At 46.1% G+C, this 26165-nt stretch overlaps 2 protein-coding genes across 3 annotated transcripts in view; one reads left to right on the forward strand and one right to left on the reverse strand.

Moving 5' to 3' along the window:
• HACD3 (3-hydroxyacyl-CoA dehydratase 3) overlaps nucleotides 1-590 on the reverse strand; it is an 11852-nt gene extending 11262 nt beyond the window's left edge. The window contains 1 exon segment of the mRNA XM_017737058.1: nucleotides 439-590. Coding sequence (XP_017592547.1) covers nucleotides 439-590 — 152 coding nt within the window.
• A 688-nt stretch (nucleotides 591-1278) lies between these two features.
• On the forward strand, nucleotides 1279-25733 carry DPP8 (dipeptidyl peptidase 8). 2 transcript variants are annotated; one of them, XM_008637559.2, is made up of 20 exons: nucleotides 1279-1373; nucleotides 3371-3640; nucleotides 5145-5257; nucleotides 6137-6310; nucleotides 7191-7359; nucleotides 8543-8653; nucleotides 8991-9119; nucleotides 10574-10635; nucleotides 11677-11777; nucleotides 13095-13272; nucleotides 14487-14646; nucleotides 15400-15479; nucleotides 15866-16018; nucleotides 16590-16725; nucleotides 17466-17611; nucleotides 18113-18259; nucleotides 18681-18833; nucleotides 19970-20112; nucleotides 20798-20909; nucleotides 21483-25733. In XM_008637559.2, the coding sequence occupies exons 2-20, from the start codon at nucleotides 3382-3384 to the stop codon at nucleotides 21603-21605; spliced, it is 2649 nt and encodes an 882-aa protein (XP_008635781.1). In that variant the 5' UTR covers nucleotides 1279-1373; nucleotides 3371-3381; the 3' UTR covers nucleotides 21606-25733. The 2 variants fall into 2 exon arrangements, 1 of the variants encoding a protein (XP_008635781.1); XR_001862555.1 differs by having other exon boundaries at nucleotides 1303-1373; nucleotides 18681-18817.
• Nucleotides 25734-26165: the final 432 nt, after the last annotated feature.

Below are 26165 nucleotides of genomic sequence, written 5' to 3' on the forward strand. Positions count from 1 at the left end.
TGCCCTCGCATCCACGCGGCTTTGAAATCCCTCCAGTATGGGGACTCCACCACTGCCGCGGGCAGCCTGTGCCAATGTTCCACAACCCTTTCTGTGAAGAAGTTTTCGCTAATATCCAAACTAAACCTTTCCTGGCACAACTTAAGGCCGTTTCCCTTGTCCTGTGACCTGTTACCTGGTGGAAGAGACCAGCCACATCTCACCCATGACAGGAGAAGCTGATAAGAGGAGCTGTGTCTGCCTCATCCCTGGAAGTGTCCAAGGCCAGGTTTGATGGGGCTTGGAGCAACCTGATTTAGGTGGCCCTGCCCATGGTTGGAACTGGATGAGCTTTAAGGTCCTTTCCAACCCACACTATTCCATGATTCTATGATAGTAAGGCTAAAAAAGGATAGCATTTTTTACTTCAGTGTTGTTTCCAAAAAGGCTGCCCCTCACTCCCTCAGGAGCTTACACAAGGGCCCCTCGCCCATGGCCATCCTCATTCCAACAGCAAATCTATCCTCCCTCCAACCCATCTTGGCACGACCTCTCTCTCCCAGCCTCAGGGTCTTCCATGTGAATCTCTGGTGTGGAGACACCAGGTCCATGCCCCAGCCTGCCCCTGGATGGAGGATTTCCAACCTCTGCCAGCTCCTAGTGCTGTGAAGCTACCACAGAAGGTCGGGTGAGCTGTAGCAATGGTCCCCAGGAGGCTTTATTTCAGAACACAAACCCCACGGGCCCTTTGGGGAAGTGTGTGGGGAAAACCAGCCTCAGGTCCCAGTGTGACCTGGAGCTTCCACCTGCACGTGTGGAAGGGAGGGAGCACCTGCAGAAAAGTTATTTTTTCTGGTTTTTAGGGAGTCAAAAAAGATTTTCCTTTGAAAAAAGGGACTGTGCTTTGCAAAAGGAAATTCAGGGGTATAGAAACATTTGGTTGGGGGCACACAGCTCTGGAGCCTGGGGGTGTTTTGGGGTTCACTGCACTGGAGCCTGGGTGTGCCCTGGGTTTAACACTCATTATGACAGCTGGGAATTTCTTTCCGCTGTGGGAAGCATATCATTGTGGAGGTGGTAGCAGTTTTTGGAGAGGAAAGAAAAAGCGATTTTTGAAACTGCAGGGTCCTTGTGCACTGGGGGTTTGCGTGACCTGACTCCCGTCCATGGTGTAGTGTGTGTGTTTGTCCCGGTCCCTGTGCAAGGCCTTGGTCCCTGTGTCCCGTGTCCCGGTCCTCGTGCCCGGGTGGATGTCGCACCCTCGCCTTCGGTCCTCCCGGCCGGCAGGTGGCGCTATCGCCGGTACGGCTCGGTGCCCGTGGCCGCTCCTGGAAGCGGAAGCTGTAGCAGCGGCCCGGCGGGGCGGTTCGGCAGCAGCGCCGCCGCGGAGCGCCGTGAGTACCGGGAAAACGCCGGGGGTCGGGCAGGGGGCTCCGCTCCGGGGAGGACCCCTGGGGGCCTTGGGACTCCTGAGGTGGGCGAGAGGAGGGGGCTTGACCCGGGGCGGCCGGGCCTTCCGCCCCCGGCCAGGCCTGGCCGCCGCCCCGGCCGTAGAGGGATCCCCGGGATCTGCCTGCCGCCACCCCGGGATCTGCCCCTGGCCTTGGGGGCGCCCCGGCATCTGCCCCTGGCCGTGGAGGCTCTCCTGGGATCTACCCCTGTCCGGGGAGAGCCTACCGCGATCTGCTCCCGGCCGTGGAGGGACCCCCCGATGTCCTCTCCCAGCTGTGGAGGGTCCCCCGGGATCTGTCCCCGGTCGTGGAGGAAACCCCCGAAATCTGACCGGCCGTGGAGGGACCCCCGGGATCTGTCCCCGGCCGTGGAGGAATCCCTGGGAGTATCACCCTGGGCTGACATTCCCGTACCGGGTGGCCGTTCCCACTGCTATTGGCTCGTTAACGTCTGCTGTTTTTCGGTTTTTATCCCTTTTCCTGCGAGAAGTAGGTCGGGTTAAGAAATAGCAGCATCTGGGGGTAGGTGGGGAAAGGAGGTTTTTTCTTTGTTGGAATTCTGCAGATTAAACGAGATTTGCGGTTCAGGTTTGAAGGTTCATTGTCAGTTCCTGACGCTGTCTCGAGCACAGCACTGCTCGGTGCATGCCTTGGACCCTCCTTCCAGTTGGACAGGGCTCTTTTGTTCTGGATTTTTGTGCTGTAAATAGTATGGGCAGAAGAAGGATCTGTGTTTACTTGGTTTGTGTTGCCAAAGGTGAAACTAAACTATTTGTGTTAAGATGGGTTTGTATCAAGGTGCAGATCATATCTTTTTCACTCCTCTGGGGATATGTCTCAGCTGCTCTGTAGAGCCATGGGAGAGCCAGTCCATCAGAGAGCTCTGCCAGCTGTCCAAGCCTGTGCCTTGAGCTCCAGTGATCCTTCAGTGCCTGTTTGCTCGAGGGAAATGCTTTATTTAGGCTGTATTAGTGTTTGTCAGGCTTAGGCCAACATGCTCTGCCCTAGCAGCGTACACAACACTTGTGCAGTCTTTCCATGCTTTATATAGACACTCCCTCCCTCCCTTTGAGGTTTGACAACCCTACACCTTGGGCTCTCCAGAAATGAACTATGTGACAGGAATTTATAGCTTGGATCCTTTTGGAGGTGCCCTCAGCTCTGGGATTTACAGTGGGAGGACTTGGTTTCCTCTTGCCAGACGTCCGGGCTGATAATTTCAGCTCAGATACACTTTGTAAAGCACGGCTGACTGCAGGAAGAGATACCTGCTGAATTAACAACCTGTTGGGCAGATAAGACTTGTGTTGCAGATAAATCTGTTTGGGAAATGCTTTTTTCACTGTGTCCCCTTCTGGTACTTGTAATTGGGACAATATAATAGTGTTGATCACTGCTAGACCCTTCTGGGCTTAGTTTGAAAGGAGATACAAACAAACCCAAGAAGTTATGGGAGAATAATGGGAATAAGGACATGAGGTGCCTAAGCCTGTTGTGTGGCCTGATGGTTCCAGATCAGCTACCAGTGTTATTTCTGCTAAGCAGTTGTTTGTCCCAGCTCTTCCTCCACTCCTAATTATCCCTTGTTCTGATATCAGTGTAGTGAGGTGATATTTGTGCAGGTCTTGTGGGCAAAGAAGCAGGTAGGAGCTTAAAAGGGAAGAATTTATTCACTTCATGAACTGAAATGAGTGGCTGGTATGTGTGGACATGGGAAACACAACAATAAATCTGTGGCTTCATGAAGTCTTTAGTCCCATTCTGAAAGGCTGAGTGGTGCCAGCCTGTTTTCCAGGGTGGAAATATCTTTCCTAATCCTCTTGCTTCTGCCGTGGGTTTTATTCACCACATGAAATTACGGTTTTCTTAAAGCAGTTTTGCTGTGGGGTGTGTTCGGAGTGTGCAGTGAGGGTTTGCTGGAGCTGTTCTGTTTTTTCCAGAAACATGCAACATGGCAGCAGCCATGGAAACTGAACAGCCGGGCCTGGAAATCTTTGAGACTGCAGGTCGTGAGGAGCAGGTCCCGAGAGAGGAGCAGCCAAAACTGGAACCTTTCTATGTAGAGAGGCACTCCTGGAGCCAGCTTCGGAAACTACTCACAGATACACGGAAGTATCATGGATACATGATGGCAAAAGCCCCTCATGACTTCACATTTGTGAAGAAAAATGATCCTGAAGGACCTCATTCCGATAGGATCTACTATCTGGGTAAGCTGGCTGTGACAGTAGCACTGCAGGGCTGTTTGGGATTGACTGTTCCTGACAGCTGGGTGTTCCTGGTAAATCAAAAGGGATTCCAGGCCACACTGGCTGGTCAAAAGTCATGATTGTGATTGTAATATCTCATTAAAACTTATGATGTAATTTCCCATGGGAGTAGCATGATTGGAGGTGACCCATTAGGCCTGGAAAAGAACTCGGAAGTATCCTTTGGGGCATGTTCCCAAGCTGGAAGTCTGTTCAGTCCCTTTTCTCTCACCCCAAGTATATACTCTCTCCAAAAGCTATGCAGGTTCGTCTCCTTTCTCTTATTACAGCTGTTGAGTAGAACCTTGTTCTTCTTCAAAGTTTCCTTCCAAAGCAGAGATTTTAACTGTAATTTTGGAAGTCCTTTGTGCTTCAGCTACCAATGGAGCAGGTTTTCCAGGAACCCTGGGGAATAAATAGCAGTGTAGGTCAGGGGCAGCTCAGAGAGTAAATACTTTTCTTACATTTTTGGTCTTAATAATAAAAAACTTTATGTAGTTTGTTGTTCTTGGATTCAGTGCCTCACTTGTGCATTGTTTCACTAATTAATGTTCATTTGATAGAAGTGATTTGGCATCATGAGCAGTACCGTGAGCAACCCTCTGAGTGGCTTTTTGGAGCAGGCCTTGTGGTAGAGAAATGCTTTTGTCAAGAGCTGTGGTAGCTGAACATAAATCCATGAAAACCTGGATTAGGGAGAGAAGCAATGGCTGAACCAGTGCCATGTTAATAGCCCCACTGCTTGCCACTTAGGCTACTTGCTTAAGCTCAGGTTTGTGATTCACAGAGTGCGTGTGCTGTGCAGTGACATAGTCAGAAAACTGCTGCTCTTTTTCCCCTTTTCATAGGATGGGGGTCATAATTCTTGGATGATGCTGAGTTCAAGCACATCATGGGTGTGTTGACATTGATTCCCCTGGGATGAGCTCTGGTTTCCCAAGTGCCACTTCCTGAGCTATAGACCAGGCTTGGCCTTCCCTGGAGCACACCTGGCTCCCTCTGGGCTGATCCCCATGTGCCTGGGCAGGAGCCTTCAGAAACCTGAATGATGTTTCATTGACTGAGGAGAGACTTTCAATGACTGAGGGAGAGGAGCAGGAAAGGGGTGTCCAAACCTCCCTAAAGGTCTGTTACTTTTGAAACACAGGCCGTGTATCCCAGACAGGGGAACTGGCACAAAAGCCCTTCTTGATTTATAAAGCTTATGGAATAAAAGGGCAATAAGAAAACACAGAGTGCTTCAGACAGCGTGGGGTAAGCCTGGGTGTCATTGTTCTCTGCCTTCTCTGTGACTTGCATTTCTGCAAAGCAGGGAATTCCCAGAGCGAGGCTGCAGTGCAGAGACCATCAGTCCTTCCTCTGGTAGGAAGGGCCTGGGAAATTGTTCTTGGGCATCCTTTGAGAGTGTTTGGATTATTAACAGAAAGCTAATACATTTTTTTTTTTCTCCTCACTTTCTCTATAGCAATGTCTGGGGAGAACAGGGAGAACACACTCTTCTATTCTGAAATTCCCAAAACCATAAACAAAGCTGCTGTCCTGCTGCTTTCCTGGAAGCCTCTTCTGGATCTTTTTCCGGTGGGTCCTGATTTTTTTCTTACTTCAAGCACGTGGGATTTGGGGTTTTCATCCTGAAAATTTGAAGTTTATTGTCTTAAAAATTTTAAGATTCTTCTTGTACATGCCAGCCCTGCAGCCATCCCAAAATGAAGCACAGCTTTCTCCTCAGTGTTTGGAGTTCCATCCCCTCTGTGTGCTGGATGATTCCTTTGCTGGCAGAGATTGCAAGTGCTAATTTGCATCAAGTTCTGTGCTGTGAGATCCTGGGGATTGCTGAAGGAGCCTGTAGTCTCCAATCACTTCCCTGCTGTCTTGCAGGGGAAGTGATGATTCCCCCGAGGATCAGTCAATGGCTCCATGACTCATGCTAGAGCAGAGGATCCCTTTCCTACTCACTGGAATGTGGATTCCCTTTTCCCTGCTGCACATAGCAAGCCTGCACCATCCCATCCCATGCACCATGGCAGGTTGGAGGAGGTGGGACAAACCCCACATGGAATGAAGTGTATTTTTCCCCATGTTATTTACCAGGGCTGTCAGCCAGACATAAAGCTCCGGCTGGGCTCTCCTCCCACCAGACCAGTCACTGCATGTCTGGGAAAGTGAGCAAAGCCTCTCGGGCTCATTCTAGAAATAACAGACCCTCAGTCTGAGCTTTCTTATACCAGGGAATATTGGGAATAATGCTGGCCTTGCAATGGGTGGAGTGGCTGTCAGTTTACAGTTGTGTGGGATCTGATCATGGCCTGCACCTACGAGTGCTGATGGCAGAGGCAAAACCGGAGCTGGCTTCCAGCCGGCAGCAGGATTCCGGAGGAGGAGGATGTCTGCTCAGCCATCTGCTCCTGGAAGCATGCAGAGCAGAGGTGTCGATTGGGCTTCTCTGCTTGTTTTCAGGCCATCCTGGACTATGGGATGTACTCACGGGAAGAGGAGTTGCTGCGGGAGAGGAAGCGGATCGGCACTGTTGGGATTGCCTCCTATGATTACCACCGAGAGAGCGGCACCTTCCTGTTCCAGGCAGGGAGTGGGATTTATCATGTGAAAGATGGAGGCCCCCATGGATTCACCGTGAGTTTACTCATCTCCTGTCTCTCTGCAGGACTTTGCTCTGGCAAGAACCTCCTTTGGCTTGGAGTGAGAGCAGAGAGCTGATTATCAGTAGTTATTGCATTAGCACAGGAAGTGACCTTGATAACAGTGGAAACAGGGTTATCCACAGGGGTGTGTTTCCATGATTGTAGAAACTCAGATGCAGGTCTACAAGAAATGGTAAAATGGTGGCAGCAAGGCAGGACGCCAGATTTGTTTGGTTTTTCATGACTAGCAGTGTCCATAAAAAACAACAAAAGGCTCCATGCTCTTCCACAGAGTCAGACGTCACATCAGAGACAACTTTTATCCCCAGGCTGCAGTTTCCTGGTCATTGTTCTGTGGTCAGTGCTGGATGTGTTACACCATTTTTACACCATTTGACTGTACAACTTGCAGAACAAGCAGCCTTCACTCTGCTGGTGCTGAAGCTGGCCTTCAAAGCTGAAAAAATTTACTATTATTATAGTAAATGCCTGGTGTTTGTCTAACCCTGTTGTCAGAGGTAATTTACTGTATCTTGAGTTGCTTTTGGAGGACAAGGTTGCATGTTCTGCCAGCCCCTTTCAGGGTGCTGTTTTTAAGAGTGTGCCAGGCTTCTCTACACAAGCTGCCCTCTGATTTGGGGCTGATCCTCAGCTCTGGGGAAAGAGGCCTGGTGCGACCTTGGTAGAGGCACAACTTTCCCTATAAAATATCTGCATGGTATTTTTCTGTGTGTGGAATAGATTCCTCTCTAAACATGTATTTGAAGTCAGTGTCCACACTGCTGCGGTCTTCTGAAAATCCAGGTTACTTGGTGGATGTGTTCTTGTGTTATATCTTACTGTGCTTTTTTTTTTTTTTAAATTCCAAACAGCAACAGCCTTTAAGACCCATTCTAGTAGAGACCAGTTGTCCAAATATCCGGATGGATCCCAAGCTTTGTCCAGCTGATCCGAATTGGATGGCATTTATCCATTGCAATGACATCTGGATATCTAATATAGAATCCAGGGAAGAAAGGAGGCTGACATTTGTGCACAATGGTAATGCATCCTGAATTAAATTCCTGTACCTCCTCTGCACTTGTTCTTGCTAGACTGCATTAAGCAATGGCACTAAAGGTTCTCCTGAAATGAGGGTAATGGCCACTGTTTATTCCACCTTGTTTGTCACATTCCGTGTGCATCCTGTAGTGCAGATATGGGATGATTCTTTTCCCTGCACTGTGCAATCTGGCAGGATGCGTTGTTTGTTGGATACATATGGAAGGGCTCTTCTGAAACACAGCACAGTGCTTTTCTATGGAACAGCCTTTTTTGTGTGGAGGAGCTGTGGGTGGAATAGAGCTAGAGGAAAGTTTCTTCCAGTGAAATCAGGTTGCAGAGACTTTTAGAAACAATTTAGGCAGTTTCTGAATAGCACTGGGGCTTCTGCTGTCCCCTTATACTCAATAACTTAGGTTCTCACTGCTTACCCTCTCCAACTCTTAGGCATTTATCCTGGAAGAAAGAAAATGGCAAATTGTGGATAAAACACTTTAAAAATCAATTGCATTTTGTATTTAAACTATATGATCTGAATTTTAGTCAATTGAAATTTTTGACACTTTATAATAATGCTTTAGACTATTTAAATGCTAAATATTAAAATATTATGTAAGTACAGTAAAAATAAACTGTAGCAATGACTCCTTCTCAGATGATAATTATTTATGGAGCGCTGCTAAGTTACCTCCAGGGTAACAGGAAAAATATTGAAGCCCTATGGATATGTCATCATGTTGAGATGTTATGTAAGTCTGTTACTTTTGGTTCGTACAGTGAATGAAATACTGATGCTTTCATTTTTCTGAATGTTCATGTTTTCAGTTTCCGTTGTTCAGAAAGGTTTGGGGTTTTGATTTTCTTAAAAGTTGTAGTTCCAATTCACTGGACTCAGGTAGAGAGAACATTTTCTTTCTTTGACTAATTGAGAGCCTGATTAGGTACAAGTAAGAAGAGAGAATGGCTTTCCTTTCCTAAAAGAAGCTGCCATGTCAGAGAGGATTAAATCCTCCCTAATATATGAACACAGAAGGCTGGAAGCAGAAAACAAATCTGCTGAGAAGTCAGATTTATTATCATGTAATGGTTCCCTGGGGGTGAACTTGGGCTGTGTTTGGGATAATGCAGAACTGGTTTGGTTCTGCAGCACATCACAAACTAATTCTTTGGTGTCTTTTTTTAGAGCTGGCCAATGTTGAGGAGGATCCAAAATCTGCTGGCGTGGCTACTTTTGTGCTGCAGGAGGAGTTTGACAGATACACTGGCTACTGGTGGTGCCCAAAGGCACAGCCAAGTAAGTGTGGGGATCCAGCGTGTCTGACAAGCCCTGTCCAGTGCAGAGCTCTCTCTTCCTCCTACTTTATGCAAATTGGGAATGGCGTCCTTTGGAGCTGTCTGCAGCGGGGACCGGTTACAGGGGCCTAGTGAGCACTGGGGGGAGAGACTTCCCTTCTCACAACAGTGGTGGGAGTTGTAAGAGTCTCAGTGTTTTATTTTAATGAAACATGAATCACAGGCTTTGTTGGATTTTTCTTCATCCTTCCAATCTGCTTGTGCTCCTGAGAGAATACTGATGCCTGCAATAACTGATAATTCTGTTCTGTAATTTGGTAATGTTAATTCATTTACAGCACTGGATGGGGGTAAAGTTCTTCAAATTCTTTATGAAGAAAATGATGAGTCAGAGGTAGAAATTATCCATGTCACATCACCCATGCTGGAGACAAGAAGAACAGATTCCTTCCGGTACCCCAAAACTGGTGAGATCCTGAAACTTTACATCCATGTTTCTGGAAGACACCTATTTTATTCCATGTGCCTGGCAGCAGTGACTCTCCAAGCTTAGAGCAGAGAGGTGTTGAGTCGTCTTTGAATTGGCGTCCAGGTGGTGCAAATGTGTTTGGGGAAGCTGCTCTGGAGGCTGGATGAGTCACTGGTGACTGTGCTGATACTGCAGCCGTGTGGTTACTGGGGGCTCTGGGGTCAGGAGTTGGCAGAAACCTTCTCTCACTGTCACTGTTTGAGCCACTCTCTGGGATCCTGGCAGACCTGAGTTGCTGGCGAGTTGATTCTCATTACAATCCTGTGTTTCTGAGGGAACAGCTCCAGAATTACAGCCTTTTGGGGTTTTAGGAGGGTTTCTGTTTAGCTGCTGGCACTGCCCTGGCAGTTCAAGTTCTGGAGGACTCTGATCTCCAGGATTGCTCTTGGACTTTGAACAGCAAACCTGTCCTGCTGCGGCCTGCCAGGAAAACTGCCTGTGGTCACATTTGAAGACAGTGGATGATCTGGAGGCTTCAGCAGTGAAGGGCTGAGGGCAGGCTTGGAGTGCCACTGGAAGCAGGGAAGTGGGATTTAAGCAGACCTGCTGAGGGCTGATTCACTCTCAGGTGTGGGGCAAGTTTGAACAGTTCTACCCTTCTGAGATGTCCCTGCTGTCACAGTGGAACACATTGCTCTGGTAACAGTGGTTTGCTCTCTTTCCTCACTCCTGAAATCTTCATTTTTTGGAGAAATACCTTCTGTTTGGCTGACATTCTCAAGCTGCAGAATTCATTCAGATCTTGTAGATTCCCCAGTTCACTGGAAAAGATTTCTGCTTTTCCTGATTTACTGCTTGTATCTAGGAGAGACAAGGGCTCAATATGAGGCTGGGAAGAAAGAGGTGACACCTCGTGGTTTTTTGGTGCTTGTGAACACTCGGATTTCTGAGAGTGTTTTGCCGTGGCTCTATTCAGTGCAAAGGAAACAAGCTAACGAATGCTCAAATCCCTTAAACAATATGTAGCTTTATTATCATAATGGCAGTAGTGATGGCAGTAGGTTTTTAGGTGTTTGATATTCACTGATGCTCTTTAGCACTGGATCAGTTTCTATGTACCACCTTGGAATAAAGCCAAACAGTGAACCAAAGCTTGCTTTGCTATTCCATTCACTCCTGAGCATTTACTTTCACCCTGTAAATGCATCCACTGATTGTGGGAGAGAAGACTGACTGTTACAGTAGTGTGGTTCTTGGTCTGTTTGCAGGATTACATCCTCTAAATCTCCTCACGTTTGCAGTTTCTTGGTTCTGTGGTGTCTCTCACACATGCAGGGAGGCTATTTGATCAAAGAGCATTCTGCTGTTTGCCTTTTCCAGTCCTGTATGAATAACACCACAGTAATGCACAGCAAACAATTGGTGCTTGACTGCTAACATCTGTTTTTATAGGTACAGCAAATCCAAAGGTCACTTTCAAGATCTCTGAAGTGACAATCAATGCAGAAGGCAGAGTAAGTCTATGTTCTGTTTGTTTGCCAAATACGTATAATTGCTATGATTTTTTTTTTTTTTGTAAAATTCATTTTCCAGTTCTGTACAAAGTAACTTTCCTGGTTGCAATGGCTTCCTGGCCTCTCTGGAGGCAGTGCCCTTGGCTCATTCCTGTGCAGATACTCAGTGTGCAGCAGTATTTCTCAAGGCTGTGCTTTCCTTCGCTACCACTGGTGTGTGAACTCAGCTGCAGAGCAGAGTGTTGTAGGTGTGGATGGTTACACCTTCTTATGTGACTGATCTCTTGATTGGCTGCAGATATTGGGAAAACTGTATTGCAAATACAGTATATCACCTTACTAAAGTATGAACATATGGAAAGATATGAACTTTGCTTTTGCCCTGGGATTTTTAAACAGATGGAGAAATTTCCACAGCCCAGTCCAAGATTTTTGGACAGATGGGAAATTAATCTTATCAAACAGATTCATTACAGCCATAAATTATTGGAATTCTCCCAACTCTTGAGCTACTTCAGCCATCAGCAGTCACCTGCTGGGATAGTGATGCTGGTGTCAGCCAGGAAAGGCAGGGAAAGCCTTCAGGACACTTTGGGTACCACTGGGACTTGTTCCCAGTCCCAGCAGCGGCAGACTGCAGCACTGCATATCATGAATTAGAACCACATTGGTAACTGGGTGTCATGCAGGATGTTCAGCACCTATCCATGAAAATCCTACAAAAGAGCTCGGTACAAATTACCTCCCCTTTACGGGGGGGAACTGAGAGTTCACATGAGTTGTGCGAGATGGATGATGGGTTTGTGAGCAGCATCCAGATTTCTCTGGTCCCAGCCCTGGCTGTACTGGCAGTGTGCAGCTCTCCTGCTGTGCTGGGGTCTGGCTGCAGATGGGGTTCAGTCCCCTGTGTTGCAAAGGCTGAACAATCTAAATTGCATGAGCTGCACAGAAAAAGTCTTCTGTGTCCAGGCTCTCATCGTGCATGAAAAACTGGTTGTGGGGGTTCATCTCAGTGTCACTGAATTGCTGCTTTGTCAACAGATTGCAGATGTTGTGGATAAAGAGCTAGTTCAGCCCTTCGAGATCCTCTTTGAAGGAGTAGAGTACATTGCTAGAGCTGGGTGGACGCCAGAAGGAAAATAGTGCGTATGTTAATCCTGTCTCTGCTCAGAGGGTTTGGGGTCATACAGTCAGAAGCAGATTGTAGTGGTCTCTGTCTTCTTCCAGCTTAAGCCTGCTTTCACTTTTACATTGCTACCAACTTGTTTGTGCAAAGGGGACCATTTTTCCAAAAGCCAAACCAGAGCCCTCCTTGTGTCTTTCTCTGCTCCCTGGCCCTACTGCTTTGGGTTTGGGCACTCGCAGCCTTTGATGTGTGTGTCCTCTCAGCATCCCTGTGAGAGAGAGTGCAGTGCTATTATCCCCATTTTACAGATGGGGAACTGAAGCCCAGAGAGGTTAAGTGCCTTGCCATGGTCACGCAGGAAGTCTGTGGCTGAGGAGAGAAATGAGCCCAGGTCCCCCAGGCCCTAGGCTAGCGCCCTAACCACTGGACCATCCTTGCTGACCAGACTTACTGATCAGAAAACCTGCTGTAAGTGCTACTTACATTTGCATGTCATTTTAACCCTGTAGATGATGTAGTACAGTGTTTCTAACTCACCAGAAGCTTCTCCGAAAGGGTATTTCACTGAAAGGGTTGTCCAGCCCTGGCACAGGCTGCCCAGGGCGGTGGTGGAATCACCATCCCTGGAGGGACTTTAAAGCTGTGTAGATGTGGCACTTGGGGACATGGTTAGTGGTGGGCTTGGCAGTGCTGGAGGAATGGTTGGACTCGATGATCTTAAGGGTCTTTTCCAACCCAAATGATTCCATGGTTTTCCAGAATTGCACTCCTCCAGTTTTTGAATCTAAAGATGGCTTTCACCTTTTAAATTTCTTTCCCATCCAAATGTGGAAGAAATCCAGGGACACATTTGCTACTTTATCCTGTTTTTTGCAGGATTATTGTTGGAGCTACATGTAAAGCCATCAGAATATGGCAGGGGCTGCTGCTGGTCCCTTTAGGTGCCAGTGTTACTCTCTGCCAGGTGTAGATCTAAAAGTGGTATTTTCACAAGCATCCTGAAATTTCAATTGAAATTTTTCTGCTTCATTATTCCCTCTGATTTTTCTCTTCTTTTTCTCCCTTGAAGCACAATTCAAATCAGGGAGAACAGAATGAGTTAAACTTTTGAACTTGCAGTGCTTATGCAATATTAAAATGAAGCAAAATAGGTTCTTGTGTTATGGAAGAAATTTGTTTATGTGGGTGAAATTTTGCACGTGACTTAATCTGCAATTGAATATTCTTGACTCCTTCAAAATGCCTAGTGCTACCGAGTGTCTGCTTAGATTTTTAGACTTGTGTCATACTCATGGTTGCATGTTATTTTCTCTAATATCTGTGTCCTCAACAGCATCTGGTCCATCTTGCTTGATCGCTCCCAAACTCGGCTTCAGATAGTCCTGATCCCTCCTGCATTATTCATCCCCACAGAAGATGATGCAATGGAAAGACAGAAACTTATTGATGCTGTACCAGATTCTGTTACACCTTTCATTATTTATGAAGAAACAACAGACATCTGGATAAATGTAAGAATTTGAATTTCAGCCTTCTCTGACAGTTTGTAGCAATCGAGCAACATTGGTGTTACTGTGCTGTCAAGGACAGTGATCCCATAGTGCAAGTTCTGTGCATATTCGGGGCTTCCTGCTGTGAAAAACAGGATGTAGAGAACAGATTTGGGATGTGAAAACAGAGCTGCTTTGCCTGAGTCTATGCAGTGCTCAGAGCCAGGAGCAGAGCCCAGGGCTCTGGTGTTCCCAGGCAGCCCCTTGCCCACAGTGTCACTGGCACTCTCCAGCTTCTTGGCAATTGTTATCACCAGTAGTGCCACCAGATGAAGTATTTTCTAGGCAACAAAGATCTATCAAGATGACACTGGGTGAACAAGTCCTGAGAGTCAGCTAACATGCATTGAACCTCTCCTGAACTACATTTGGTCTGGTGAAACAGGTTAAGGGTGTGATGTTCTGGGAGGTGAAATGCAGGGCCTGTGCTGAGAGCAGTCACGGGTGTGCCTGGTCACTGCTGTAAACTGTGCCTCTCCTCACACTGCTGCACATAAAGATCCATGACTCTGCAGTGACATCCCGTTGGAGGTGTGCCTGGGAGCATCAATCACTGGCACATAGTTGGATCTTTCAGCAGAGAACTTTTGCACAGAAGCTTCCAGTGAACAGTCCCTATACAGCAAGTGCTCTCTATGATACCACATTCCTTAGTAAATGTTTGGTTTCAGGATGGTGCAGTGAGTTTCGCTTTCTCCATTATTTTTACTGGCTGAAGTGATTTTTGACTGGCAGCTCATACTGTGAAGATAAGTACTCCCAAGTCCTTCAAAGATTGTCCCTTGAAGCAAGAGCTGACATGTTGATGAGTCGGAAGATGATGTCAGCTCATCCTTCTTTAAATAATCCTTCACTTGCAGGCAGCACAGGACAGAGGTCTGCAGAGGTGGACCCACCTCTGTGTCTAAGCTAGAAGGGCAGGTGCAGAAAAACTTAATTAGTTTGGTGACCAGGATATAGAGTTAGACTGGCAGAAAGCTGGAGCTGTGGGGATGTGGCACTGGCTGCAGACCCCCCTGGCTCCAAGTGTAACTGGTTCTCCCAGTAAGGGACAATGCTGCACCCAGTTAGCCTGGACTGTGTGGTCTGTGTTAAGCAGCAAGAGGAACATATTTTGTGTGACTGCAGTGCCAGAGTCCTACTGATGACGATAATCCACTGCTCTGTCTTCTCAGATCCACGATATCTTCCATGTCTTCCCTCAAACCCATGAAGATGAGATAGAGTTCATTTTTGCCTCCGAGTGCAAAACAGGCTTCCGACACCTGTACAAGGTCACCTCGGTTCTGAAGGAGAGCAAGTACAAACGGTCCTGTGGAGGCCTCCCTGCTCCGAGTAAGGGGAATAATTCTTGTGCTTTAATTGGGCATTTGTTGCTGACCAGTGAGGAAATAAACGTCCTTCCAGCTGGCAGGAATTATTGTCTCATTGGAAACTTCTGCTGTTGTCCAGGGAAGCACTTCAGTGTACAGTCATTCCTCTGGAAATTGTACAGGGGTTATTCTGTTTTCAGCATGCCTTAGTTTTAGCCCCGATCCTTCCTTATGGACTAAAGGGAAAAGTTTCCAAAAACCAGATGGGAAACAAGCTCCCTGTGATACTGTGAGACATATTTGGCTTTTCCTCCTCACTGCTGGAACTTGCTGTTGCTCAGATGCAAGAAATCACTGTGTGCAAAGCTCCCAGAGTGGTTTTTTCCACAGTATGTGTTCTTTAATTCACAATTTCATGCTGTGATACTTAATTTACTTAGCTTGTGTTGAAGGCACCTACTGAACTCTGTATGCACAAAAAATACACCTAATTTTACTAGTTCCTTGCAACTGTTGTAGGTCTTTTTTCCACATAGCATTATATCTGGGGTTGATTAGATTTCTCTAAATGCATCTGACTTCTTTTTCATGCTAAATCTCCCTCATTCTAAGGGAAATGAAATCATCTTATAAAAGCAAAATTCTTGCAAAATTTTCCATTTCTGACACCTCGTATTTCCATTGCCTGCCTATTGTTCAGTATAAAACCTTTATTTCTAGGCAAGTGACAAAATATTTTTAGAAATAAAAATCTCTGTACACTGGCTATTTGCAGGTGACTTCAAGTGCCTCATCAAAGAGGAGATAGCAATTACCAGTGGGGAATGGGAAGTGCTTGGCAGACATGGATCCAATGTAAGTCTTGCTCTTGCGTCATGGATATCCTGCCACACACACAGGGAGATGGTCCCTTGGAGGGATCAGCATAAACCTATTAATCCAGTATGGTTTTAGCCAAAATACACAGTATTTCTGTTCTGTGTAACTTGTGAGCTTGCACAAGGAGGGAAGGAATGGTCCCCAAACTGCTGCTCTTGTAGCTCTGAGCTGTATGAATTCTTCGATCATTTGAATTAAACTGACAGAGTTGAGGACAGTAAGAACAGTTGTTTGGTTTATACCTTGCAGATTGCTGGGCTCCAACTCAGCCATATGGAAGTGGGGCGGGAGGGATGTGGGGGAGACTTTGAGGTGGTAGAACTGGATATTGAGGGATATGCTGTTTGTTTTGCTCCTGACAGATCTATGTGGATGAAACCAAAAAACTGGTGTACTTTCAAGGCACAAAAGACTCACCTCTGGAGCATCACTTGTATGTTGTTAACTACGAGAACCCCGGGGAAGTGAAGCGCCTGACAGAACGCGGTTACTCACACGCCTGCTGTGTCAGCCAGGTACCTGTGCCTGCCAGGGCTGGCTGGGCTGCTCTGCCTTAGCCCAGGCTTATCCTGTCACTCAGCAGACAGGGCAGTATTTATATATAACAAAAGCAGGTTTTAGGCTGTGTTGTGCCCTCCTGTATGTTGTACAGTCAGTGTGTAAAACTACCCTGGAAATCAGACTTGACGTCCTGGTTCCATTGCTCTCCAACTCACTTCAGGCAAAAGGAGCTGGGATGAATTGTTTGAAACTCTGTGAGCCTGACTCTCTGCCTGCAGTGGACTAGAAACCAATCACCAGATGAGATGAGCCTGGGCAGCATTGGGTGCAGTTCCAGGAATCCAGCTGGGAATTCATGACCCAGAAGAGGGTGTGTGACCAGCTCCTCATGCCACTCTTGGATTTGCAGGTGTATCTTTGGGTTTGGAGTGTTAAGGACTGTAGTGTTTCAGAAGCAAAAGTGCTCAGATTTCTGGTTTAATTTGGTCCATAAGCATCTTCTGAAAGATCTAAATGCAAAAAGAAATGCTCACTTGCTTGTGCCTCTGCACTGAGGAGTTCAAGGCATGTTCTTTTTCTCCCCAGGACTGTGACATGTTCATCAGCAAGTACAGTAATCAGAAGAACCCCCACTGTGTGTCACTGTACAGGCTGACAGGATCGGAAAATGATGCAGCTCATAGGACTAAGGAATTCTGGGCTACCATTTTAGATTCAGCAGGTAATGGCATGGAGGAGGAACAGGAAAAGGACAAGTAAGATCAATGGATGAAAGATATCCCAGTGTATGCTTGCTCAAGATTTGCTGTTTTGACTGACCAGTCTTGTTTCTGAAACTCAGGCTTTTGTGAGAAATTCTGTGAAGTACAGGAGGGACATTTTCAGCTCAGCAACAAATGGATATAAACAGACCATGAAGGAATTTAAAGTGGAAATTACCAAGTTTCTCCTGCCAGTTTTAGCTCAGGGAGGGATTTAAGTGCTCTCACTTGCTCTGTATGATGTGCTTGCTAAAGAGTGTGTTCATGGGGAGGGAGGTGCACTTCTTAAATAGTGTGTGCTGCTGCCTACTCATGTCTTTGTGAGACAGCTCTTGGGCTATAATCTTCCACTGGATTTCTGTTCCCTTTGATTTCTCCTTACCTGAGGCATACTCCATGTCCTGTGCTTTCTATGTGTTAATGTAGCGAGTCCTAAGTGGGATTAGGAAGCGATGGGACATCTGTAATGGCTCTGTCAGGGGAGATTTACTGTTGTTCACAGGAGAACTGTTGTGATAGGGCTCAGAAAGCTCACCTAGGGCTGGGCCATTTACGGTCTCTGCCTGGATCCAGCCACATCCACTGGAAAGCGTGGGAGACCTCCACTGGGATTGCAGTGAGACTGGTGACAGGGCAGCGGCCAAGCAGAGCTGTGTTACTCATCCATTCCTGTTTAAACCAGGCTCTCCTCCCATGGCAGGTCCTCTTCCCGATTACATTCCCCCTGAAGTGTTCTCCTTTGAGAGCTCCACGGGGTTCACGCTGTATGGAATGATGTACAAACCCCACAACCTGGAGCCTGGGAAGAAGTACCCCACAGTGCTCTTCATCTATGGAGGCCCTCAGGTGAGCTGGTGAGCAGTGGGGTGGGCTGGCAGGGATCACTCCACGGCTCTCCTGCAGGAACAGTTCCTGCTCTGTGCTGAGGGCAGCAGGTGGCATTTTGCCTGTTCGGTGAGTATGTGCTTGGCCAAAGGTGCTGTAAGGGTTCATGATCTCCAGGTCATGGATCCAGGCACTGCCACTTGTCTGAGGACAGATATGGAGTAGCAGAGTTGAAACTGAGAGAAAAGGGAATCAGGTAGTCCTTGTTCCCAGTTCTGTCTCCTTCTCCTCTCCAGTTGCCTCACTGGACCTCAGCTCTTCATGTCCATGACACAGAATGGCTTGTTTTACTGGGGGAAGAATTTATTGCATAGTAGGGAGAGGGAATCTTACAGCAGGGAGTAGGGATCTTGAAAACTTCACATTATAAAATTGTGTAAAGCATTTAAAGATAAATATAAATAAAATCTGAAATTGGATTAAGAGGTGACCTCTGGATTCTGTGCTGCTCTTGTATTCCAGGTACAGCTGGTGAACAACCGGTTTAAAGGAATCAAGTATTTCCGACTGAACACTTTGGCCTCTTTAGGCTATGTTGTCGTTGTCATTGACAATAGGGGCTCCTGCCACCGAGGGTTGAAGTTTGAAGGAGCCTTTAAATACAAAATGGTAAGTGGACTCTGAGTCTGGCTCTGTTCTCAGCCAGAGATGGGTTTGAGTCCCAGTGTTAGCAGTGCTGAAGCACTATTTTGGCACAGGTGCCCAGCACTGCCTGTGTGACATTTCTGGGATTTGGGGACAGGAAGTGTGTATAGGTGAGAGTTGAGGGAGGAAAGATGCTTGATGTAGGAAAGATAAAATGTCATGGTTTCAGGCTGTAACCCAGCTCCAGCCTGACACAGGGTAGTTCATAATGAGGCTGTGACTCCTCAAAGATACAGTTTGCAGCTCACATGAAGCAGGACAGTTGCATTCTGAGCATGGATCACTCTTGAGCACCAAAGCTCTGAAGGTTGTTACCTCGGGCAATCCTGAAAACGTAACACTGGCCTGTAACTAACAGAACTTACCTTTGTCTCTGCCCTCCCAGGGACAGATAGAAATAGATGACCAGGTGGAAGGGCTGCAGTATTTGGCATCGCAGTACGACTTCATCGACTTGGAGCGTGTTGGCATTCATGGCTGGTCCTATGGAGGCTATCTCTCCCTAATGGCTTTAACACAGAGGTCAGATATCTTCAGGGTATGTTCATGCATTGAGTACTTACTCTAGTGGTACAGACAGAATTTTTCCTTTAATAGTGTGACTTCCATGGGTGATCACAGCACAAAGACCTCAGAGCTTGCTCTAGACAAGTTAGGACACAGTGCAGTGGCTGTTTTCTTCAAGACTCTTCTGTTTGGCTGACTTCAGAGAGAAGTTGCTTTTCTAGCAACTGTTGGACTATTGAGCTTGCAATGGCAACTGTGCTGGTGTAGCTCTACCTATCTCAGGTCACCTGTGCTGAAGGTACCTTAGGTAATGTCAGCTGCTGCCCACTTTGTGCCAGCTGAGCTCTTTGTGTTGTGAACCAGGTAAGGGAAACAATCCTGGTGAAAAACAACACCTCCTTCTCATTCTCCCTCTTTTTGGCCCTGAGAGAGTAGTTCCCTTTGCAGACTGATCTATTCCCAGATCAAATTGCCCATGCTGCTGCATAGGAGCATGTTCTAAAGCAGCCAGAAGGACAGTCTGGGGATGGGAAGAGGTACTGGAAAGAGGTTCTTGTGCCTGCCTGACTTTAGACCACTGTAATAAACAGCCAGACTTTCTTTGGGTAGAGATGTGGGAAGAGCTGGCTATTGCCCTTGAGATGTGTTTTGTTCTTTGTGACTACTCTTGCTTTCTTGAAGTCCAACCTTAATATTACTGGGAGGTTTAATAATTATTTGTCTCAATTCCTTTAAAATTGTTGTATTTTTACCTTTACAAACACCTGCCTTGCAAAGGGGTTTTGGGTGTTTTTGTGGTTGTTTTTTTTTCTTATGGGTCTTTTTTTCCACAAGCCTCTGCAAGCTGGTGGTAGCTATACAGGGTAGTTTGCTGAGTCCTAGGGAGCTGTTTCTGTTAGGCATGCAAATGTACCCAAACCCACAGAACCCCACAGAATGCACTTCAGTCAGCAGCCCTTGCAAGTGGTATGTTTAAAGTTGCTTCCAATTTGCCTGTAGGCTCTTCCTGGTTTCCAGTGCATGTGGGTCATAGCTGAGCTGTGCTGTGTGTGAGCTGGGGCAGGGACAGCAAGGATTGCTTTGCTTGTTCCACAGTTGCTGTGGGAGGGAGGGACGTGGCCAGGTCAGGGGGCAGTGTTGTCACTCCCCTCTCTGTGGCACTGGCAGGTGGCCATAGCTGGAGCCCCCGTCACGCTGTGGATTTTCTATGACACGGGATACACGGAGCGCTACATGGGCCACCCAGAGCACAACGAGCAGGGCTACTACCTGGGATCCGTGGCCATGCAGGCTGAGAAGTTTCCTTCTGAGTAAGTTTGCTTCTGGCTCTTGTCTTCTGTTTTTCCTACCAGGAAAGTTCAAGCCCCATAGACATGTTTTTATCTCCCTGTTCTTGGTATTTCTGGAATCACAAATGCTAGCATTAAATAATAATTTAAAAAACCCCAATACCCAACACTAATAAACTTAATACTCAAATGAACATTTGCATAATTACAGACCATTTCATGTAAGCCCTTTTATAGTAGCTGTAATTAAAGACTATCTTTTATGTCTAAGAAATTACAAACATATCTTCAATTTGATTAGCACTTTAGAGCCACATTAAGCTAAACAAAAATTAGTTGATTGGGATGTTTTTGTATGTTCTGAGGCTCTCTCAACACAGCAGAGCAAGCTGGGGCCATGGGCTTTCTTGCCAAAGAGCTGACAATCAGCAAGGTTTAAGGCCTTGTATTGTCCAAGCTAGGAAGCATTGATGAGAATAACTAAGATATTCAAATAAAAGGTCTGACTGTAATATGCGTGTGCAGGAAGAACTTTCAGAGGAGCAAGGAACAGGTTTGAGAAATGTGTCTATCCAGAGCAGTTTACAACTGAAATCACTGCCTTCAATGCAAGCATTTTTTTCTGACGAGTGTTTTTGTAGGGATGCATGTGGGCTGTGAAATGAGTGGGATTCTGTCTAGAACTTTTTTCTCTTGCATTTCCCAGACCAAACCGTTTGCTGCTGCTACATGGATTCCTGGATGAGAATGTTCACTTTGCACACACCAGTATTTTGCTCAGCTTTTTGGTGAGAGCTGGGAAACCCTATGACCTACAGGTAAGGCCAGAACCAGGGCGTAAAGGTGATGTGTCTGTCTTGGAGGAGTCCAGAACTGGAACTTGTACCATGGTTGTGCTGGACAGCTTGGAATTCTAGGATAAAATTGTAGCATTTGAGCCAATAATTTTTTAAATGTTAATATTTTAATATTATTTAAATGAATTAACAAAAAGAAAAATTGGGCAAATAAGCAGTTAAGGCTGTTTCTGAGGAGATCTGCAGCTGGAAGGCAGTGCAGCAGCATTCATATAGCATGGAACAGGGTTCTTCATTTAATTAAACCCTGCTGGCTCAGTGCAGGTGGAACCCAGGGATCCCACACCACACTGCAGAACTGGGAATGTGCTCTGGCCAGGAGCTGCCTCTGCTCAGCCAGGCTGATCCCCTCCAGCACAGCTGGATCACAGTGGGTTCTCCTGGGTTCAGGCAATGGAGGATGAGGAGTGTTAGTTCAGGTGCAGAGTTAATGCAGGGACATTCCATGGACGTTTGGAATGTGGCTCTGGGACTGGTTTAAATGTTGGCGCCTGCAGCTGCTCTGGATATTTACGACTTTATTTTACATTTCAGATCTACCCTCAGGAGAGACACAGCATCAGAGTCCCTGAGTCAGGAGAGCACTATGAACTGCACCTGCTGTATTACCTGCAGGAGAACCTGGGCTCTCGCATTGCTGCCATGAAGGCCATGTGACTGACCTCAGAACTCTGCTCCACGGCTGCTCTCCGGACAGGGAGGTGTAGGAAACTAGAGAAAATAGGATGGAACATTGCTTTCTGGTGCCTGCCACATGTACACACCCGTACACACCCTCACAGACACTTTTTTAAAAGTAAATTTGGTGCCATACAGGAAATTTAAGTACAGTGATCTAATAACTTTAAGCTGTAAATAAAATCCAATGTCTGTGGTATAATACAGTACCATGGGTGTTCTCTTGGGGGACGAGCTGAAACTGAAAATAACGTACTTCTACAGCACCAGATCTTCACTTTTTAAAAGCATTATGGCATAATTGATGTATTTTTACAGTGTGTTCCTTGGTATCTTATTACATAATACTGGGTGATTTACTCACTACACAGCAAGAGTTTACCTGAATGGTTACAACTTTTATTAATTTTAAATGCTATCATATAGCTTTTATGCTTCATGAAAGGGATGTGTCTCACTCCTTAGAAGCTGGTCACAAGTTGGACACATCCCTCATCTAGATGTTAATTGTTTTTTAAGAAGAAAGACTTTTAAGCTGCCTCTTAATATATTTAAAGTTTGGATTCAGATCAGTTGATGCCAGGTTCTTTGATTCCTTCTCCCCTAGGATAAATCATTGTCTTTTCTTGCAGCAGCTTGAGAACCTATCCTGATTGTACTTGATTTCAGTGGAGAAGTGAATTGATACTTTACTGTGATATGGGCTTAACAATCTTTTATTCTGAGGTGCAAACTAACTTAAGTTAAAAAGCTGAAACTGTAAATTTTCAAACAAGCTTCAAAGTGCATCCTGTTGAGATTTTTCCCTGATGTTCACTCTGGAGCTGGGTTTGCAATACTCCTTCCTTACCCTCACATCAGCATGATACGGGCATATGCATCCTGTTACAATTTAGAAGTTCAATACTCTAATTCCAAGGTCTGCAGAGGATGTGTGGGGAGACCTTATATGCGAGGCAATATGAACTGTTCTGTTGAATTTCCTCATGTATGAGGGGCTATTTCCGAGGCTTGTGTCCTGTCCAGTCCCCTATTCCTGGATCCTTTCTAGCACTACTGTGCATGTTGATGATGCTGATGCTGATGATGCTGTCTTTGAGAACCCTTTTCTGTACAGCTTCAGGTAACCCTCAAGGAATTGCAGTCCCAGTTGTGTTTTTGCTACTGAGGTTGGTTTTAACTAAGCAGCAGGCTTGGCTGAAAAGCATAAGTGTGTGAAGGCACTTTTAACTGGCAACAGGTAATTTAGGATAGAAATCCATCGAAAATTATTCTCTTTAATCCAGAAAATTCTCCCCTTGGGACTTGCCTCTGACACTCTGATAAGTTTTAACGGTTTTCTTAGAAACCCAAGAACTTCCTTTTCTTTCTGTTTTGGTGCTAGAGGGAAGCAGAGCATGATTTTCTTTTCATCTGCAGAAAATCTGGAATCACTCTCAGTGTTTACGCTCTTAGAACTCCACATGTTGTAACCTTGTACTTTTCTTGATTTTGTACTGTTCAGCTTGATCCCAGAACTCTGGGATTTAACAGACTCTGGCTGTATCTGATCAAACCGCATCGTTTTTCAGTTAAACTGCTGGGCATGTGCACTAAAGGGAGGGGAGCTGGGGCAGTTACACGGTTGTAAAAGCCGTGTGTGAAAACAGGATCTGGTTTTTGGGATACACAAAGGAGCCAAAGCCAACCGGCGTACAGGGAGTGTTTCCTCCGCAGTGGGGAGCCTTGGTTCGGGCTGTTTGTTGGTTTTCAGATCTCAGTGATTACAAGTGGATCAGTTAAAAGACCATTAGCAGGTCAATAACGGGTTGATTTTGGGAAGGGCGTGGCACGGAAGGAGCCCAGCTCCAGGAATGTCTTCTCTTAGCGGTTAATTGTGGCTGAAGCAAAGGCAGCATCCCTGGGCACTGTGTTACAGTCGGCACCGAGAGAGCAGCACATGTGCAACACAACAGTGGGGAGAGACAAAAATAAGCTGTTCCTCTGGAATTTCATTGTGTTCCCAACGTGTTTATGCTGTATTATATATACATATATCTATATCTGTTCATATATACATATATGTATAAAATTACCCATGGATAGTATTCACCTTCTCCAAGGTTGTTTATATTTTGTTCAATATTAAATTAACTTGCTTTTTTGGGGTTTTTTTTGTTCTTTTTCTAGAGGTGATTACCCTTGAATGTAAATGTATATGATTTTTAAGACAAAATTGATCGTTTTGTTTAAAAAACAGAGCAAAAATGGCCTTCATCAAACACTGCATTTTTTGGGAATTGAAGAACTAAACATTACGTGAGTAAGCCAGGCTGGGTTTGGATTTGAGGCAGGATGTGATTATAAGTGTTGACATATAATTCTTAATAATGCATCCTTCTACTGTTTTAAATATATACATCAAAAAGCTATTAAAGTACAACATACTGTAACTGCTCTGTTTTGCAACATAAATTATGGATTCTTTCTTTCCTACCATTTTCTTTTCTTTTTACTGTAGTTAAGCACTTTAAGACCCCGTGCTCTCTTATCCTGTGGAAGTGCTGGAAGGATTTATCACCAGAGTTTTGTAGTTCTTGCAAAAGAGATGCCTTAGATGAAGTCTGATTCCAGCTAATTTCCCAGTGAAGAAAGGAAAAACCCCGTTGTGATCGAGACTGCAGAGGTAGGAAGGTGTTAGTGCTGAGGGACTTGGCATCGTTATTTTTTGGGTGTAGCGGTATTCCTGCACCCTGTATGGTGAAGTGTTGGTCTGGCCAAGGGCCAGGACAAGGCTGTACATTACAGTCCTGGAGATGGGAATGTCACTTGAGGAGGTTTCCAGCCTGTTTGATATTTGGGATTGTACTTCATCACTTCCTGCATGTTAAAAATCTCTTGGTTAATGTGAGTTTTAAACAGAACTAGTGAGATCCTGGGGGGGCAGGGGAGGTTGTGGAGCAAAAAGGTATGAGGAGGAGCCTTTGCTGTGGCTCCCAAACCAGAGGTTGGTATGTTCCTGTGGAGGCCCCTCTGCCTTCTAGGGGTGTTGTGCCCAGCAGGAGCCCTGCTCTGAACAGGAGCGGGACTGAGCCTTCCTTGTGTGGTGGATATTTAGTTGCACAGGTGTCTTTGAGATGAATGTTTTTGTGTGTTTAAGAATATATATGAAATATGGGGATCTGAGTGCTGAGATACTGAAGTTGTGTGTTGGTGCCAGCAGTTTCCTCTCTTTCGAGGTGGTTGGGATTGGTTGTGCTTGTTCCTGGTGAAAGCCCATTCTTTCACCCCATTTTAATGCAGCTTCCAGTGATGCCTCGTGAGTGTGGGATGTGCAAAGCTGTTGGGTTTCACCCGCACCTCCCTTTGTTCTCAGTGATCTCTTTTTACTCAGAACACAGTAAAATTAGTATCTACCCAGAAATGCTTAATTTTTACAAACTCAATGGAAAAATGAGCTCAAAGCACCAAGCAAAGCTTTGAAAATAACTAACCTCATTATATTAGAATGGAAAATGCATTCCCTACTTACTGGTGGCATTTGGAAATAGGCTATGGAAAAAATTTCCGAGTGGGATGGTATAGTAATGCTTTAACCCTGGAGCACCTGCATCTGAACCTGGGTAGGAAATTATGGAGAATTCTCATACTCCAAGTTCCAACCCATATTCCCTGCCAGGAGAAGTGGGTTGTGTTCCTACCGTGTGTGTCCGTGTGTCCGGCTGTTCCACTGCTGCCATGACACCCAACCCCTGCCGAGGCAATAACAGAGTCTAAGTCAGTGAAACATCGGCCAGGAGTCCCCTGCCTTGGGCTGCCTATTCACTTGAGTGTCAGAACCCTGCAGAGACTTTGTGTGTGCCCCTTCAGAAGGGGGAGAGAGCTCTTGCTGCAGTTTTTACTTGGCTCTTCTGCGGAGTAGAAGTTCAGGTGTTTAATTCGAGAACATGAAGTGCCTGCTGTTTGCGTTAACAAAATTGCATGTCTCACTCCAGTGGGTTTATTGGGCTCCCTCCCTCCCCCCTCCCGAGCTCCATGGCTTTTAATCATGTAAAGTGGAGACATTAGTTTTGCTGCGTTTTATTACAAAACCTTTGTTGCAATAAAGATGCTGCTAAATAAATTGAATTAAATGTTGGGTTTTCTTCCACCCTATTTTCAACTGTCTCTCTCCCTGATTTAGGAGAGCTTGTGTGTAATTAAATCTCTGCCCTCGTTGCGCTGTGGAAAGCAGCAGTGATGTGTGTTTGATGCATGTCGGGTGTTCCGCAAAAGCATCTGCCATGTTTCCTGTCCCTTGTGGTTTGGGAGATGGATACCATCAGGAACATCAGGCATTTCCTTGGCACAGCGATGTTCCCTCTCCGGAGTGTTTCCATGTGAATGCTGTTAGCAGCTCTTGGCAGCCACCAGCTGGAGCTGTCGCACCGGGGACTGCAGGACACAGCCTTGCCTAGGTGGGACAAGTGCCACAGGGGAGGAGGTGGCCCTGGTGCCCCGGCAGAGGAACCTGTGTGAATGGAATGGGCAATGCAAGGGAAGAGATGTCTCTTCATACAG

Source organism: Corvus brachyrhynchos, unplaced genomic scaffold, assembly GCF_000691975.1.
Source record: "Corvus brachyrhynchos isolate BGI_N302 unplaced genomic scaffold, ASM69197v1 scaffold200, whole genome shotgun sequence".
NCBI classification, from domain to species: Eukaryota; Metazoa; Chordata; class Aves; order Passeriformes; family Corvidae; genus Corvus; species Corvus brachyrhynchos.